Source organism: Seriola aureovittata, chromosome 12, assembly GCF_021018895.1.
Source record: "Seriola aureovittata isolate HTS-2021-v1 ecotype China chromosome 12, ASM2101889v1, whole genome shotgun sequence".
Taxonomy (NCBI): Eukaryota; Metazoa; Chordata; class Actinopteri; order Carangiformes; family Carangidae; genus Seriola; species Seriola aureovittata.
In genome coordinates, this window is record NC_079375.1 from 3,599,461 (window position 1) to 3,614,164 (window position 14,704).

At 42.8% G+C, this 14,704-nt stretch overlaps 1 protein-coding gene across 11 annotated transcripts in view; it reads left to right on the forward strand.

Annotated features, from left to right (window-relative positions):
• The window catches only part of LOC130178837 (disco-interacting protein 2 homolog C), a 204,267-nt gene that overhangs the window by 82,441 nt on the left and 107,122 nt on the right, over positions 1 to 14,704 (forward strand). Inside the window, exon 1 of one of the 11 annotated variants that reach the window (XM_056391371.1) lies at positions 11,675 to 13,882. The exons of the other annotated variants lie outside the window; for them this stretch is intronic. Coding sequence (XP_056247346.1) covers positions 13,876 to 13,882 — 7 coding nt within the window. The 5' untranslated portion in view covers positions 11,675 to 13,875. Of the gene's footprint in view, positions 1 to 11,674; positions 13,883 to 14,704 lie in introns of those variants that run through there. 11 annotated transcript variants of the gene reach the window in all.

Consider the following 14,704-nt stretch of genomic DNA (forward strand, 5'->3'; position numbering starts at 1 on the left):
AACAGGTTTTAGATTTTGAGCCAGTGGGGTCAGATTTGGAGGGAAATCTGGGAAAACCAGAAGAGTTTTCTATACAAGGTTTGGATTGAAGCATATCCCAGCATTCATTGGGCTGCCTGGTTTGGCTGCTATCGGCTGTAATAGATCACACCAAACAGAGCAGCAGGTCAAGTAGTGAGCTCCTCTTTCACGAGGTGACAGAGTTCATGGGAAATGCGTGACTTTAAAGAAAGAGGAAATATTATCTGCTGCACCTTTTAATTTAGCCATTTTTGTCAGGTTTATTAAGTGCCATTAACCATTATGCTCATTAGCAGTGACCTCTTGAACTGATCAATGTTTTAATCTATAAAATGTCAGAAAATAGGGAAAAATGTTCATCACAGTTTTCTTAAACCCAAGTATTCAGACACTTCAGAACAATGCTTAAAAACCCAAATATATTCAGTCTACATAACTCTGCATTGTTTTTGACTGTTTATTGTTGTCTGATAGATCATAATCTGTTTATTAATTTGCTGTTTGATAAACTAATCAATTAATCAACTGCTTTCAACTAGTTTCAGCATCACTCCTCCAACCTGAACAACCATATAGGTCATTTTTTCAACCCTCTGATACGACCCATAGGTGTGTCTCCGGACCTTGGTTTTCATGGTTACAATAATAAAGATGCAGACAGTGCAGAGAGGGGCGTACCCGTTGTCACCATGGTTACTATAATAACAGTCATGGCTTGGTTCGGTTTAGGAACAAGATCGTGATTTGGGTTAAAATAAGTCCCTCCTCAACATTAGCAGATCTGTCATGGTTACAATGATAAACGGTCATGGTCACGGTCACAATAGAAATTAACATAAACTTCTACTTCCACATGGGAATCAAACAACGCTCCTGTGTCGTATTCCTCCACCACCACCTCCTCCTGACATGGACTTTGTTTCTCTTCATACTACGTCCCCGCACTATTCTCTTCGCTCCTGTCATAATTACTACGACCACTACATGTTGCCTAGCAACAAAACCTAACTATGGGACATAATAACCTGCTGCACAGACGACCTATGGGCTCGTTTTTTCAGGACAGTCTCGATGTGCGAGTAATTGTCATTCACACACAGAACATTGTAACGTTCTCACAGTAGATATTGTCATCACAGGACCAATAAGAGAGTTGTATGTGTTTATGGGTGTTACAGTACATTAACCAAGGCTGGTGATGGTCTCAGTTAAATGTACAACTGCAGTGAAACCCTGCTGTTGTTTAAAATACCTCACAGTTTGGGTATGTTGTCAGATGAGTATAGTGCAGTCGCCAGCTGCTCTGTTAGCAGGTCAAATAGGGATTTGGTTTGTTGATATCCACCCACCACTGCAGATACAACCACTCATAGTCTGAATAGGTTTGTGTGTGTGTGTGTGTGTGTGTGTGTGTGTGTGTGTGTGTGTGTGTGTGTGTGTGTGTGTGTGTGTGTGTGTGTGTGTGTGTGTGTGTGTACATGTGTGTGTCCGTGGGCCAGGGGATTAGCCATATTAGCCATGTTAGATACACACATGTGGCCAGCACAGATGCTGTGGAAACTCAATCTGTACAGTTGGACCGATTGGGGTCACCAGAGGTGGTTAAGCACCAGCTGTGTGTGTGTGTGTGTGTGTGTGTGTGTGTGTGTGTGTGTGTGTGTGTGTGTGTGTGTGTGTGTGTGTGTGTGTGTGTGTGTGCGTGCGTGCGTGCATGCCTGCCTGCGCGCACGTGCGTGTGCGTGCGTGTCAAAAACTTGCTGGTAGAACTAAGTCTAACATTGAAGGCTCCTGGCCTCCCAGTATTTAATGACCAGGATCCAGGAATTCAGGATTGCAGGATGACGTCCGGCTTGAGCTGTTGTTGTTGTTGCAGCAAAATTACAGGGAGAAGGAGAGACGTGGAGTTAAATTTTGTACCTCTTTTCGTGCCTTAACTCCTGAAAAATCCAAGCTATGCTTAACTATTTGAAGCATTTCTCCTAATTTGATCCAGATGAGCAACTGCTTGTTGCAGCACGGCAACAAAAACACACATGTAATAATGAAGAGTAGGGATAAACAAAATCAACCGTGGCAATCAGGCAACAACAGGATACAAATAATCTGCACTGTAAAATATCAAAATACCAAATAACCAAATAATTAATTTACTCACTCCAAACAGAGCCTGTTGTTTACGTCTGGTTCACATTTTTCTGTCTCATTTTAGTTGCTTGTTAAAGCAGAAGAACAAGAGCAAAGACTTTACTCCCATTAGTAAGTTTCCATCCTGGTTGGTGTCGACATGATTCACCTGAGCAAAGGTTTCTTTATAATTTAACAGGTAATTTTGTTCAAAATAGCACAGATTGAAACAGTTTAAAGTTCCACTCTGTACTGATAATCCTAACATGAAAACATTTCTGTTTCCACGTTTCTTTAATGGATCAAATGTGGAACTAAGTTCCAGTTCAGTTTAAGATTAGATTTCTGTCTTTGAACTCATTTCGTATCCTCTTTCTTTTTGGTGCTTTTTGAAATTTCTCAATACTAGTGCAGATTCTTCAGATTCAGTACAGATGATGTACAGTTATACGACAAAGAATTTCCCTAACTAACTAACTAACTAACTAACTAACTAACTATATCATAGCTTTATTTTGACTGTTATCTCATGGTGAGATGACATGCAACAATTTCCAACTGGATGTAGAAAGACTCAGCCTCACAAGGAACCTGTCTAAATAAAATACCCGTTTTGATTTGGCAAAATTCCAGTTAAACTCCAAGTTTGTTGAGTTTGGCTTTTGCACTTTTCCATACGCCACGTGAAGAACATATCTCCATCAGTGGCAAATATGTAGTGAGGTTCGATACATTAGACCTACAGGCAGCTACAATGTCCAAATAGAGGATCTACCCCTGCCTGCTTACTATAGCCTACTTTTATCCATACCAAGCATCAACCTCCGAGGCTGGAATATGAAGCCAACACAGGAGTAACAAAAATTTGCACGTCCTCCAATGACCACTAGAATCTGGCTCCAACAGTGAGTAAATCCCCACAGACTTCCATGTTAAAATGTCCAACTTTACAGCAGAAATCAACATGTTTACAACCCGGTATAAAAAAATGTTTTGGTCTCTAATGCTAATTTCCTCCTTCATGACAACTGTTTATATAACTCACCTGTTTACATTTTATTAAGACCTCGAGTTCTGCATAATTGAGGGCGTGGCTGCTTTGAGTGACAGGTGGGTGAGCGTATGCTTGACGGCGGAGCAGCTCACTCTGAGCTTTAAAACCGCTCTTCAGACACCTGTGGGTGACGTCACAGAGGCTATGTCCATCTTTATGTGCAGTCAAACTTAGGTGATACTTATATGTGACTGGGCCACACATGTGAACGGTAATAAAGCAAAGAATTTTTTATCAATCAGTTTCTTAACTTAACGTTTGACGTACTTGCCGAACCCTGGTTCAGATGCTGAGATGAAAATCAACATCCAAAGAGACGACTCAACTTCCTGCAGCTTTCCTGATCGAGAGCAGTTTGACAGCCACTTTCCCTCGTTACAAAATCGTATTTTTTGATCTTGTGTCTTATTCAGTATCGGCTCACACGGCCGCCCAATGTTCAAACATCATTTTGAGAAAACCAGTAGCTTCTGCAGTGTGGTCACATCAGGAACTGGGAGTATTTCTGCTACCGCACAGCTTTAAATCTGCTCTGAACTGTAGGAAATGAGAGTATATTTCTTTTATAGCCCCGGCATTAAGTGGGATACACTGTAGGTTGAGTCGTTGAGGGGAAATGTGTGGGAGTCGGAGGTATGTATTTCACCGCTGCTCTCGGCGTCATGTGATTTCTGTTTATGGAAGGTGATATTGTGAGAAAAAGAAAGGAAGAAGAAGCCTTCCACCTTGACTGCTTCTTCTCCATCAGCCCTTAAAAATGAACTCCGCCGCCACCCTCGCCCGTTATCCTGCGGCGAAGAGTGGAAAACGAAACTCTCGCCTTTTAAACTGAAGTTCACGTTTTTCCTCGTCAAGTCATTCAGGTCAGTGCGATGCCCTCGCCGCCCCAATTATTCCACACAAACGGCCTCAAAACTGACGGGAGGAGATGTCGTAACGTGTCCTTCAGTTGTGTTTTTTTTTTTAATCATTCTTCCGCTTTGTTCCCCCCCCCAGCCGGCGTTGTACTGCGCTCTGAGCCTGACGCCACGGCTTTCTTCTTTTCTGGTGGTCTGGTATTAATGTTTGCGAGGCGTGTTTGATTTGGGCTGAGGCCTGGAGTGTGAATAGCGAGGCATTAAGGTTGAGGGAGTTTCTGTGTTCCCACATTTCAGCGCTCTTCCAACGCGTCTCGCCGTGTGGGAGTCCATTAGCGACAGTCGTGTGGTGACGATCGGAAGAGCTGAGGTGGCAGGGGGAGAGTCGAGAAAGAAAGAGAAGAAAAAAAGATAGGAGGATTGACTAAACCTCAGGAGGGAAAGTGTTTTCTTGTACAAAGCAGAGCTAGAAAAAAAAAAAAAGAAAGAAAAAGGACTGAGGGTGAAACTGAGCCGGAGTTTTAAAGGCCCGCACTCCTCTCAGATTAAAACCACATTGTTTTAGCAGCACATGTTGGTATTTCCTCTCGGTCAGGGCTGCTGGGTGGAGCACCGGGGGGAACGCGAGTGCCTTGCCAAGCAGCGCTGCAGCTGACTCTCGGCAGCACGTGGAAATACCTCCGCTGCTCTCAACGTGCCAGGCGAGAGAGGGCCGGTATATTTCAGAGAGGGAGGGAGAGAGAGAGAAAGAGAGAGAGAGAGAGAGTCATCACTAGTTGTTAGGTCCTGGAGGGTTGAAGGGTGCACTGGTTGACGTTCCCAGAGGCTCCATCTGTCCACCGGAGCAAAATGCGAGAAAAAGTTTTGGCAACTTAGGTTGAGAAAGAGCAGATTTGGTGATTTTGCAGGTCAATCAACGAAGCTTTAAATCGGTTGGTCATGTGGTGTGAAAAACATCCAATCAAGCACAATCGACAGCTTTACCTTTCTCTTTATTGTTGGGATCTAGTATCTCAGTATCTCTGTTGTCTATTGGGCAGACTCGCAAGTTTTCCGCCTTTTAATTTTTAACAAACACAAGCGCCTCCTCTGAAAGCTCAGACTGAAAAGTGACAAATCCTCATGGCTCACATTACTACCCAGAATGCCATTTGGCAGCAGTGAGCAGCGTATAGCATTGGCCCAGTGATCTCTGGCTTGAAGTACTTTTTATTTCCCATGAGCCTTGGGGAGATCTGAGATCTGGGTGTGAAAGCCTAATACTCTGTGATGGTTGTACACAGCAACCGGATTATGCACTTGTCTGTATGTAAATGTGAGTGTGAGTGTGTGTGTGTGTGTGTGTGTGTGTGTGTGTGTGTGTGTGTGTGTGCGTGTTGTTTATAATCTGCTGGAATTAAGATCAGTGCCACAGAGGTTTTTGGGGAGCAGTGATGTTTCTCTAAACCAGACCAGCGGTATGATCGAGGACTGAGAGGAAAACTGGCAACCGTCGTCTCACAAGCTCATTTTTCTAACCATCAGCACAACCCTCACTCTACACGGCTTTAGATCAGCTTAACCTGTACTTGTTGAATCTTTATTTATCCAGAGGAAGCTAACTGAGCACACATGTTCTTTTACAGCAACGCCCTGCTCCAGACCTCGCATGAGACCTTTTCTTTTTCTTTTTTTCTTTTTTTTTTTCTCCTGGTGGCTATTGAGCTTCTCTACTGGAGCAAATGAGGTTGTGTTTATTGTTAAAAGACTGTGAAGGGACGGTAGCTGCTGAGAGTCTAAGTAGTGTCTTTCCCCGCTCAGGTCTTCTGGCCGGCTCGAAATATTTGAACTTGGAGCTTTTCTTTTCTACCAGCTGATTGGCACATTTTATATCAAAAATAGCTCCTCTTTCTTCTTCTTCTCATCAGTCATGACTCAATGAAATCAGAGGACACATGTTGCAGGAATCAGTGGAATTCACCATTTCCAGTGGTCTGCCAATGATAGTCCAATTAGAAATCATATAATAATGAACTCCTTAGAACAGTTCCCAACCTTTTCCAGCTCATGGCCCACTTGAAAATCTTAAAAAGTGTTGCAACAATACGGAGGCTGAATGAAGCATAATCAGAGCACTTCTTCTTGTAATGGTAATGAACATTCAGGACTGAACTGAAAGCAGGGGGAGCTCAGCTTTTTCTTTGTCATGTTTCTTTGTAAATGCATCACAGATAAAGAAACAGTCAGAAGAGTGAGGGATGAATAAAAGCATATTTTGCTGCCTTTTCATCCTTACCAGTTAACGATGGCTAGTTCTGTGCCTCTCAGAGGCAGCTACCTGCAACTTTTAAGGAGGAATCGTTTCTTGTGTGTTAATCAATGCATGAGTTAAAGTTGTGAATCAATCAATACCCCTTAATGTCATTATGACAACTTGACTCTATTTGTTATGTTTCCACGCTGGTGACAGTCAGAGCCAGAGGCATAATGTTTTTTGGTTGTCCGTCCATCCCATTCTCGGGGAAGCGATATATCCGTAACGCCTTGACGGAACTTCTTCAAATTTGGCACAAACATTCACTTGGACTCAAAGATGAACTGATTAGATTTTGGTGTCAAAGGTCAATGGCGTGGTGACCTCACAAAGCACAGTTTTGTCCTTGTGAAGATACCTCAGTAACACCTTGAGGGAATTTTGTTATATTTGGTACAGATTTTGGTAAAAGCGTTCACCTGGACTCAAGGACGAACTGAATTTGGTAGCTTAAGGTCAAAGGTCAAGCTCATGGTGACCTCACAAATCATGATTTTGGCCTTTTGAATGCAATATCTCCAGAAGTCCACAAGGGAATCCCTTCTAATTTGGAACAAACGTTCACTTGAACTCAAGGACGAACTGGTTAGATTTTGATGGTCAAAGGTCAAGGCCATGGTGACCTCACAAAACACTTTTTAGCTGTTACTCAAGACTTCACACAGCAATTATGACAAAATTTCACAGAAATAGTTCATATTTTACATGACTCTGGATAAACAGGGATGTAACCTGAACTAGTCTGAGTGGCGGAAGCAGACGACCATGAGGAGGTGATTCTAGTTTTTATTAGCTTTCTTGAATGACATATGCCATATGACATATATTTAGTCATGCTTGGATCTTCAAGTACTTAAAATGTGTATATATATATATATATATATATATATATATTCTGTTTCATCACATCGGAGTGACACTCCATTGTGCTCCAGCAGCACTGCACTTATGTTCACAGGCAGCATGTTTGAAGAAAGGAAAACCAGAACCTGGATCCAGCTGTGTCCAAATGATATTCATTCACCTCAGGTTCAGGTAGCATCCATTCCGTTGCCCCTGGTCTGGAGTCTGTTTGTCAGCAGTGAATACTGTATCTGAACCCACATGGATTCAAGATTGGTCACAGGACAAACAGAGGCAGATGGAGACAGAGTGAACCTTGACGTAAACTTTTATGTTCGTGCTACTGTTGCAGCTTGGGCCCATAATTTTGGACACATATAACAGCTTAACATATTCAGAAATTTTCAACATATGACGTGTCTGTGGAGTTGAACAGGTCAGGTCTTTGGCATCATAGTATCTACTCACTGAGGGACAGTTGCTGTAGCTGCTGTAGCTGCTGCACTGCACTGCTCTGTGCTGTGTGTTGTACATTTCCTGGCTAACACAGCTGCTCAGCCACTCTGTTCCCCCCTGAGATCACAGTCAGCTACACTGAGAGCCAAAGTCCGGGTTACCACTTCCTCCTCCTCTTCCTCCTCCTCCTCCTTTTCTCCACATCGCAGCTGGCGGATGTAATTGAATTAAGGAGGAAGCCTTTTCTTTTGACTGTGGAAGCAAAGATGGATGATGTAGGTGGTTGGTACCTGTTGGTGGTTTTAATAGTTTTTTTTTCTGCGTTGGTAGAATTGTAAAAAAAATAAATAAATAAAAAGGTTTTTATTCTTCATGGTGATCGGTCTTGATTTATTCTTGGAAAGCATCTGCTAAACATTTATGCTACAGTATAGATCACACACATGTGGAGAGCTGCCCAGTACAACAGTTGTCTGTGAGCCAACTTAACATCTGCCAAAGCAATCAGGATTTCAAGTGTTTTACTCAAAGATTTCTTTTTTTTGTGGGGGGGGGGGCTTTTCACTTCCTCTGTCAAAGTCTCTTCAGTCTTTCACCTCAAGGCCAATCGCTCAGGCACTGACGAGCAAACAAACCTCTGCCAACACTGATGTCGCACCCAAACACATCACTCCTGCCTCAACAGTTTATTTTTAGACTTTGTAGTTTCTGTCCTGGTGTCAGTTTTAAAATGACCCATCACCTGCTCACCCATCGTTAGGTAGGAACTTTTGAGACTGTCCATAGGTCGTCTGTGCAGCAGGTTATTTTGACCCGTAGTCACATTTTGTTGGAGGAGGTTGTGGTGGATGGAGGAATATGACACAGGAGAGCGGTGTTCGATTCCCATGTGAAACTAGCTATTTATATTGTAACCATGACAACAAAGATCATCTAATGTCGAGGAAGTACTTACTTTAACCCGAATCACCATCTTTTCCGAAACCGAATCAAGCCATGACTGTTATTATTGTAACCGTGACAACCGAGGCTTCGGTACGCCTGGCGCCGTAGGGGCCCTATATCAGGAGACACTCCTATGCGTCGCATCAGAGGGTTGAGAAACCCGACCTGAATGGTTGTGGTGAATTGTGTCGACAGCATGAACGGATTCCAGCTTCAATAACTGCAGATTCAAATATGAATGAACGCCATTTTCTTTATTTGGAACACAATGCTTATCCACTCATGTCACTGCTTTCAAGCTAAATAAGCCTGAGCTGCTGTGCTGCAGTAACTGAGTGTGGACTGGAGGCTTCTCTGTGTGCAAACTAAGACAACATAACCAAACCCAAAACGTGGTGTGAGGAGCAGAGAGAGATTTGTTGGCAGCCAGGATTTACATACACTTAAACACAGCGGGCGCCACAGGTGTTCCAGATGTACCAATCAGCTACCTGCAGACAAAGAGACACAGATTAGTAAAAGAAACAAACCCCAGAGGACCGCAGGGGTCATCACACTACGATCACAGTGCATTTTAGCATGTGACAGATGAATATTTCAATGGTCTTATGAGATAAACACACTGTGCCTCGCTGTCGTCTCCTGTTTTTACCTGCGGTCCTCTGCTCTGAGGGTTTTCAGCAGCTGTCATGTTGCATTACTGCTTTCAACTGCACCTCGCGGTCTTTCCCAGTGGTTAAGGTTTCCCCACTTGTCATACAGATATCCTATCATCTGACCTAAGCATGGTCATGTGATGACAGGTGACCACCTTATGGTTTTGCTGTATGATGGAAATCCCAAATCTAGATCACTAGACCCAAGATTCACAGCCAATGTGTCCGTCTGCCAAGTTTCAGAGGAATATCTTTTTGTTGCAGAGATAACAACTGTTTACACAGTCAGAATTCTTGGCACCATTATGTAAAGCATATCAAACGCAGCTTTTCCGTCTTCGAGGCGGCCTTGTCTTCCTCCTGACCGACCCAGACGAGGGCGCGTGGGCTCCTATTCACACGTTGTGAATTTTGGGAAGCGTACGTCTATTTTCAGTCTGTGTGGTCGCTCCTGTGGGTTCCCTCTAAGTAGCTTTTAGCAGGGTTTGATAAGGCTTCCACACACACACACACACACACACACACACACACCGTATTAAACCCAATAGTCCTACAGGGCATTAAACCCCCATTTTCATTTTCTCTAAAGCAGCTTTTGTTTGAGGGCATGTGAAATGCGCCAGGCTCCCCTGATAACGCAGCACTTTGTAGGTTATCGACAGGCAGTGGTCTGCACTGAAGTGATCTCCGTTGGGTCTTTGCTGCAATGGGGGAGCAAGCCTTCTCACATGCCAGCTCATAACGGGTTTTATCTGTAATCTTTTTCTTTTTTTTTTTTTTTTGCACCTAAACAGCTTCAAGTGGTTTCTTTCTTCAGTGTAGATAGATGGTTGATGATGGATTTGGAGATTATTTGTCATTACTTTGGCTAAAGGCAGAGAGGGCAGCACGGTGGAAGAGGCGGGTTAGAGATCCTCTTTTATCTCGGTGAGCTGGATTTCAGTTAACCAATGTCTGCCCTGCTGAAGCATCAGAGGGTGATGCTGTGTTACTGACCTCTGACCTCTCTGTGGACTGTTGCAATACAAGATAGCAATAGTCTGAATTTAACAATTTTACCATGTATTATTAAGCATTAATTAACTGTTTATACTCATGTACAAACATGTGCAAACCAAACTGTTCATTATCCATGTTTGAAAACACCACAGAAGAAGATACAGTCGACAAATGCATTAATAAGCACTTAAATATGTCTTTAAATCTGCTACATCTACATGTAAAAGCTCCATTTTTTCCTCTTCCTCTGTGTTTTATTTGAAGTGTTGATCCATAAGAAGATATATTTGTAGTTTTAAGAACCATAAACCATCTCATTGTAGTTTTACATCTCCTCTCTCAGGCTTCTCTCTGGAGCTCTAGTAACAATAGGTCGGCGAGCCAATCAGAAGAGAGGAGGCTCTGAGCCTCTCTAGCCCTAACCCTCTGATTGACTGACTGTTTTCTAAATGATCCAATAGAAATATAGCAGATTTCAGGCAAACACTCGCACACAAATCGTGCAAGGTTGGATGATGGGTCCAGGTGGGCGGGACCTGGTGACTGCTTTGTTGTGACATCACAAAGTTCTGACGGCTGGTTTTAAGGCTCAGGTTCTGAATACAGGCTGTGTGCATTTCTCTGTGGACTGAGGCTTTGATACTTTCACAGTATTAATACAGAACCTAGACCTGATTTATAATCAAACCACACATGGACATCTACCTTTATACTATATGGGACATTAAATTCATTGTTTTTACATTAAAGTACCTTGCAGTTTTAGACTGTTGAATATTCATCAGATAGTCCATGGTAGTCACTGTCCAGCTTTGATAAGAAGGTCTGTATATAGAGGTTAAAGGTCATTTATAAATGTCTTAAATATCTATAGACATCCACCAGTCGACACCACAGGACCCAGCATGTTTTTCTTCCATCCATCCGAACCTCTGCCCAGGTTTTTTTTTTGTTCCTTCATTCCTCTGGTCCTCAGAACAGCTTCCTGTAATTCTTCCAGTAGACCCACAGTGACATGTACATATACGGCCCATTAGCAGCTGAGCGAGTGTGACTGAGGAGGTTTCTGTTTAAACTCCATGATGGGTTCAGCAGAGGGTGAACTGGAGGTCTTCTGGCCTCTCAGCACGGTTCCCAACATGATTTAAATATAAAATATCTCGAAATTGAAATTGTAAAATTATGATTTTATTCTCAAAATAACGACTTTATCCTGTAATATTACGACTTTATTCTTGTCATTTCAGATAATTTTTTCTTCTCAATGTTGCTCTAATACTCCGTCGTAACAGACGGACAAACCAACACTTTTAGATCCTAGAAGGAGACGTTTATAGTTGCTACCTGACTCTCATCCCCTCCACCGGGAGGTCAGAGGTCAAGGTCAGCTGGAGACAGGTGAGCAAGTAGTGTCTTTTTTTTTTTTTTTTTTTTTTCTTTTTTTTTTACTGTTATGGTAATATTCCTATAGACAAACAATCATGAGACAGACAGGTACAGTTGTAAAAGAGAGCAAGTCTGTTTGTGTGATTTACGTGTTTGTCAGGAGTCTAACTGTCACCGTCTCCACCCTCAAGGTAAATATCATCTGACAGCCAGCTCCACCTGGGGCACAGGTGCAAGCTTCATGTGTGTGTGTGTGTGTGTGTGTGTTTTGGCATGATGGGACCTCAGCAGTATTGAGTATCAAAGGTTATCCTGTTCTATTTTGGGAATCTCTTCTGTAGGCAAATTTTTACTGGCTGCAGGATCCTGGTCCGTTGCGCGGGCACACACACACACACACACACACACACACACACACACACACACACACACACACACACACACACACAGGTTTTCCTTTTCTATTTTGAGGATCATTTCAGTCGGCAAATTTCCACTGGTTACAGGATGTACACACAAACACACAACCCTAAACTCAGTATGTTTACACCACATGTTGTAGTTTTATAGTTTGTGTTGGTGATATTCAATATGTTTCTTACTGTCAATAAATTCCAACAATAAATGCATGCTATTAACAAGAACAGCACTCAGTAAAGGACATACCTCCGCCAAGGCCAAACAATCCTACACGTCTCTTATAACAGAAAAATAAAAGAAAAAAGAAGTTAAATTATTTATTTACCATAAAAGATAGTGAGTCATAAGATCCAGACATTAATTCCTGAGAAATGGATGAAAATGTTGATAAATGGTGTACACACTCAGTTGGGCCAGCTGGTGAAAGGCGAGGAGATTTTCACAGAATTTGATTTAAAAGAGAGAAGAAAAAAAAAAGGGATTAGAATCGCCTACTCCATCTTTAAAATAATAACGCCTTACAATAAAATCCATAGAAATTCCAGAGAGCATTAAACGTCTCTTAATGCATGTCGTAGGTCGGATCACAGAGCTGCAGAGATGTGTTTATAATCTGAACCATGTCGTAATGTAACAGACACGTGACGTTGCCGCGGCGATCTGCTGGATAAAACTGGCCCCGTGACCACGACCATCCCACTCTTATCACAAGACGTGGGTGGGGGGTGTGGGGGACTTTCCTCGGACATGTAGGTCAGTTTGTTGAAACTTGGCGTTGTGAGTCAAAAAAAAAAATTTGTATCACTCTGTGTGTGTGTGTGTGTGTGTGTTTGCTTTAACTGCAGGAAATGAAATCACTCTGGAGGATTTGTTTTAGTAAGATCAGCTTGAGCAGGGTGTGTGTGTGTGTGTGTGTGTGTGTGTGTGTGTGTGTGTGTGTGTGTGTGTGTGTCTGATACCTGGGGCTGGTTCCACAAAACCTGTTAGGATTTTCCTTAAAGTACGATTTTATGTTTCCCTTAAAATATTATTAAGATATAGACACTCAGATAATTATCTCAATATTAATTGAGACATCATTGGTAGTCATCACCATAGTAACCACTAGACATGGGAGTGGGTCTTCCCAAAGGATTGGTGGCTGGGGACGTGAGGATAAACCTTGGAGGGAAGTGTGTGTGTGTGTGTGTGTGTGTGTGTGTGTGTGTGTGTGTGTGTGTGTGTGTGTGTGTGTGTGTGTGTCTGTCTGTGTCTGTCCTCTCTCACACATCACTGTGAAGTCGGCCGACAAACAAACCAATTTGTTTGTTTCGCTGATGTCACAGGGCAGCGTGTTTGGGCAGGCAGGCTGGACCATACAAACTGAGAGGAGACAGAGCGAGGGGGGGGCGGGTTGAGTATTTGTTCACACACACTCCTTCCTAGACTAAAAATGGAAAGTAAATGTTGAAGTAATTGCCAGCCAATCCACTGCTGCAGTGTGTGTGTGTGTGTGTGTGTGTGTGTGTGTGTGTTAACAACAAAGGCAGCATCAGTAGCTAAATGTCAGTAGACACCTTCAGCCCCTTTGTCTGTGTAGAGGAGGTCGACCTGCTCCTATTTGGAGCCAATAAGCTGCTTGTCTCTGTGTGTGCGTTGTAATTGCGAGCTTGTGTGTGTGTCTAAGTGTGTGTGTGCCGCCAGTGGGGAATAAGCAACCAGTGTTTTCACACACTGAGCGGTGGGGAGGACCAGAGAGGAGGACGGAGGCTCGTCTGAGAGGAGCATGAGGCTGAGTTTGACTGCTGTGTCACTTTCTTGTTCCTGCTGCCTGTTTGCGTTATGCTCGGTGAGTAGAAGAGGGAACATATTGTGTGTGTGTGTGTGTGTGTGTGTGTGTGAGTGAGTGTGTGTGTGTGTGTGTGTGTGTGTGTGTGTGTGTGTGTGTGTGTGTGTGTGAGAGCTGACTTTTGTGATCTAATTAGCCTAATTGGAGAAATGCTCCACAGTTGTCTGGTTTCTCTGTTTTGTGTTTGAATAGTAGAAAACTTATAAAGATGATGAGAGTTGTCCCTGAACACATCACCAGCACCACAGCTTACTGAGGGTAATATCATTCACAGTAGTGCAGGCGTTGTGTGTTGCGTTGCTGCTGACCCTGGTTCTGTGGCCATTAGAGTCAAACAGTGAGTTATATGCCGTGGTTTACTTCAAGATAAACAAAGATTATATTGCATGTAAGTTATAATGCACAAAGCTTTGTGCTGATAAAACAAAACAAAGAACCAGTGGATTGGTTGAGAACAGGTGTTTCCCTCAGAGGGTCCATTATTTTCTACAGTAGAACACCATAGAGAGCGACAACTCATGTTTCCTCTGCTCACTTAAGAAAAAAAAGGCATCACCCATTTTTATAAAAGTCCTTCTGTGGTCATCTAGCATGAATCTTAAGCTTGGTTGTCATGGTTACCCGCAGTTTACTAAACCTCAAATACGATTTAGAAAAACAGAACACCACTGACTGGAACTAGTTTTCACTATTTGAGTTTTTTAAGAGGCGCTGCCGGCCAATCGGAGCAGACGTGGTGTCATGCTGGTATCATGTTCACGTCATGTCGGAATTATTGTAATTATGAGTTTTCAACTGATAGACTTTTAAGTCATAATAATT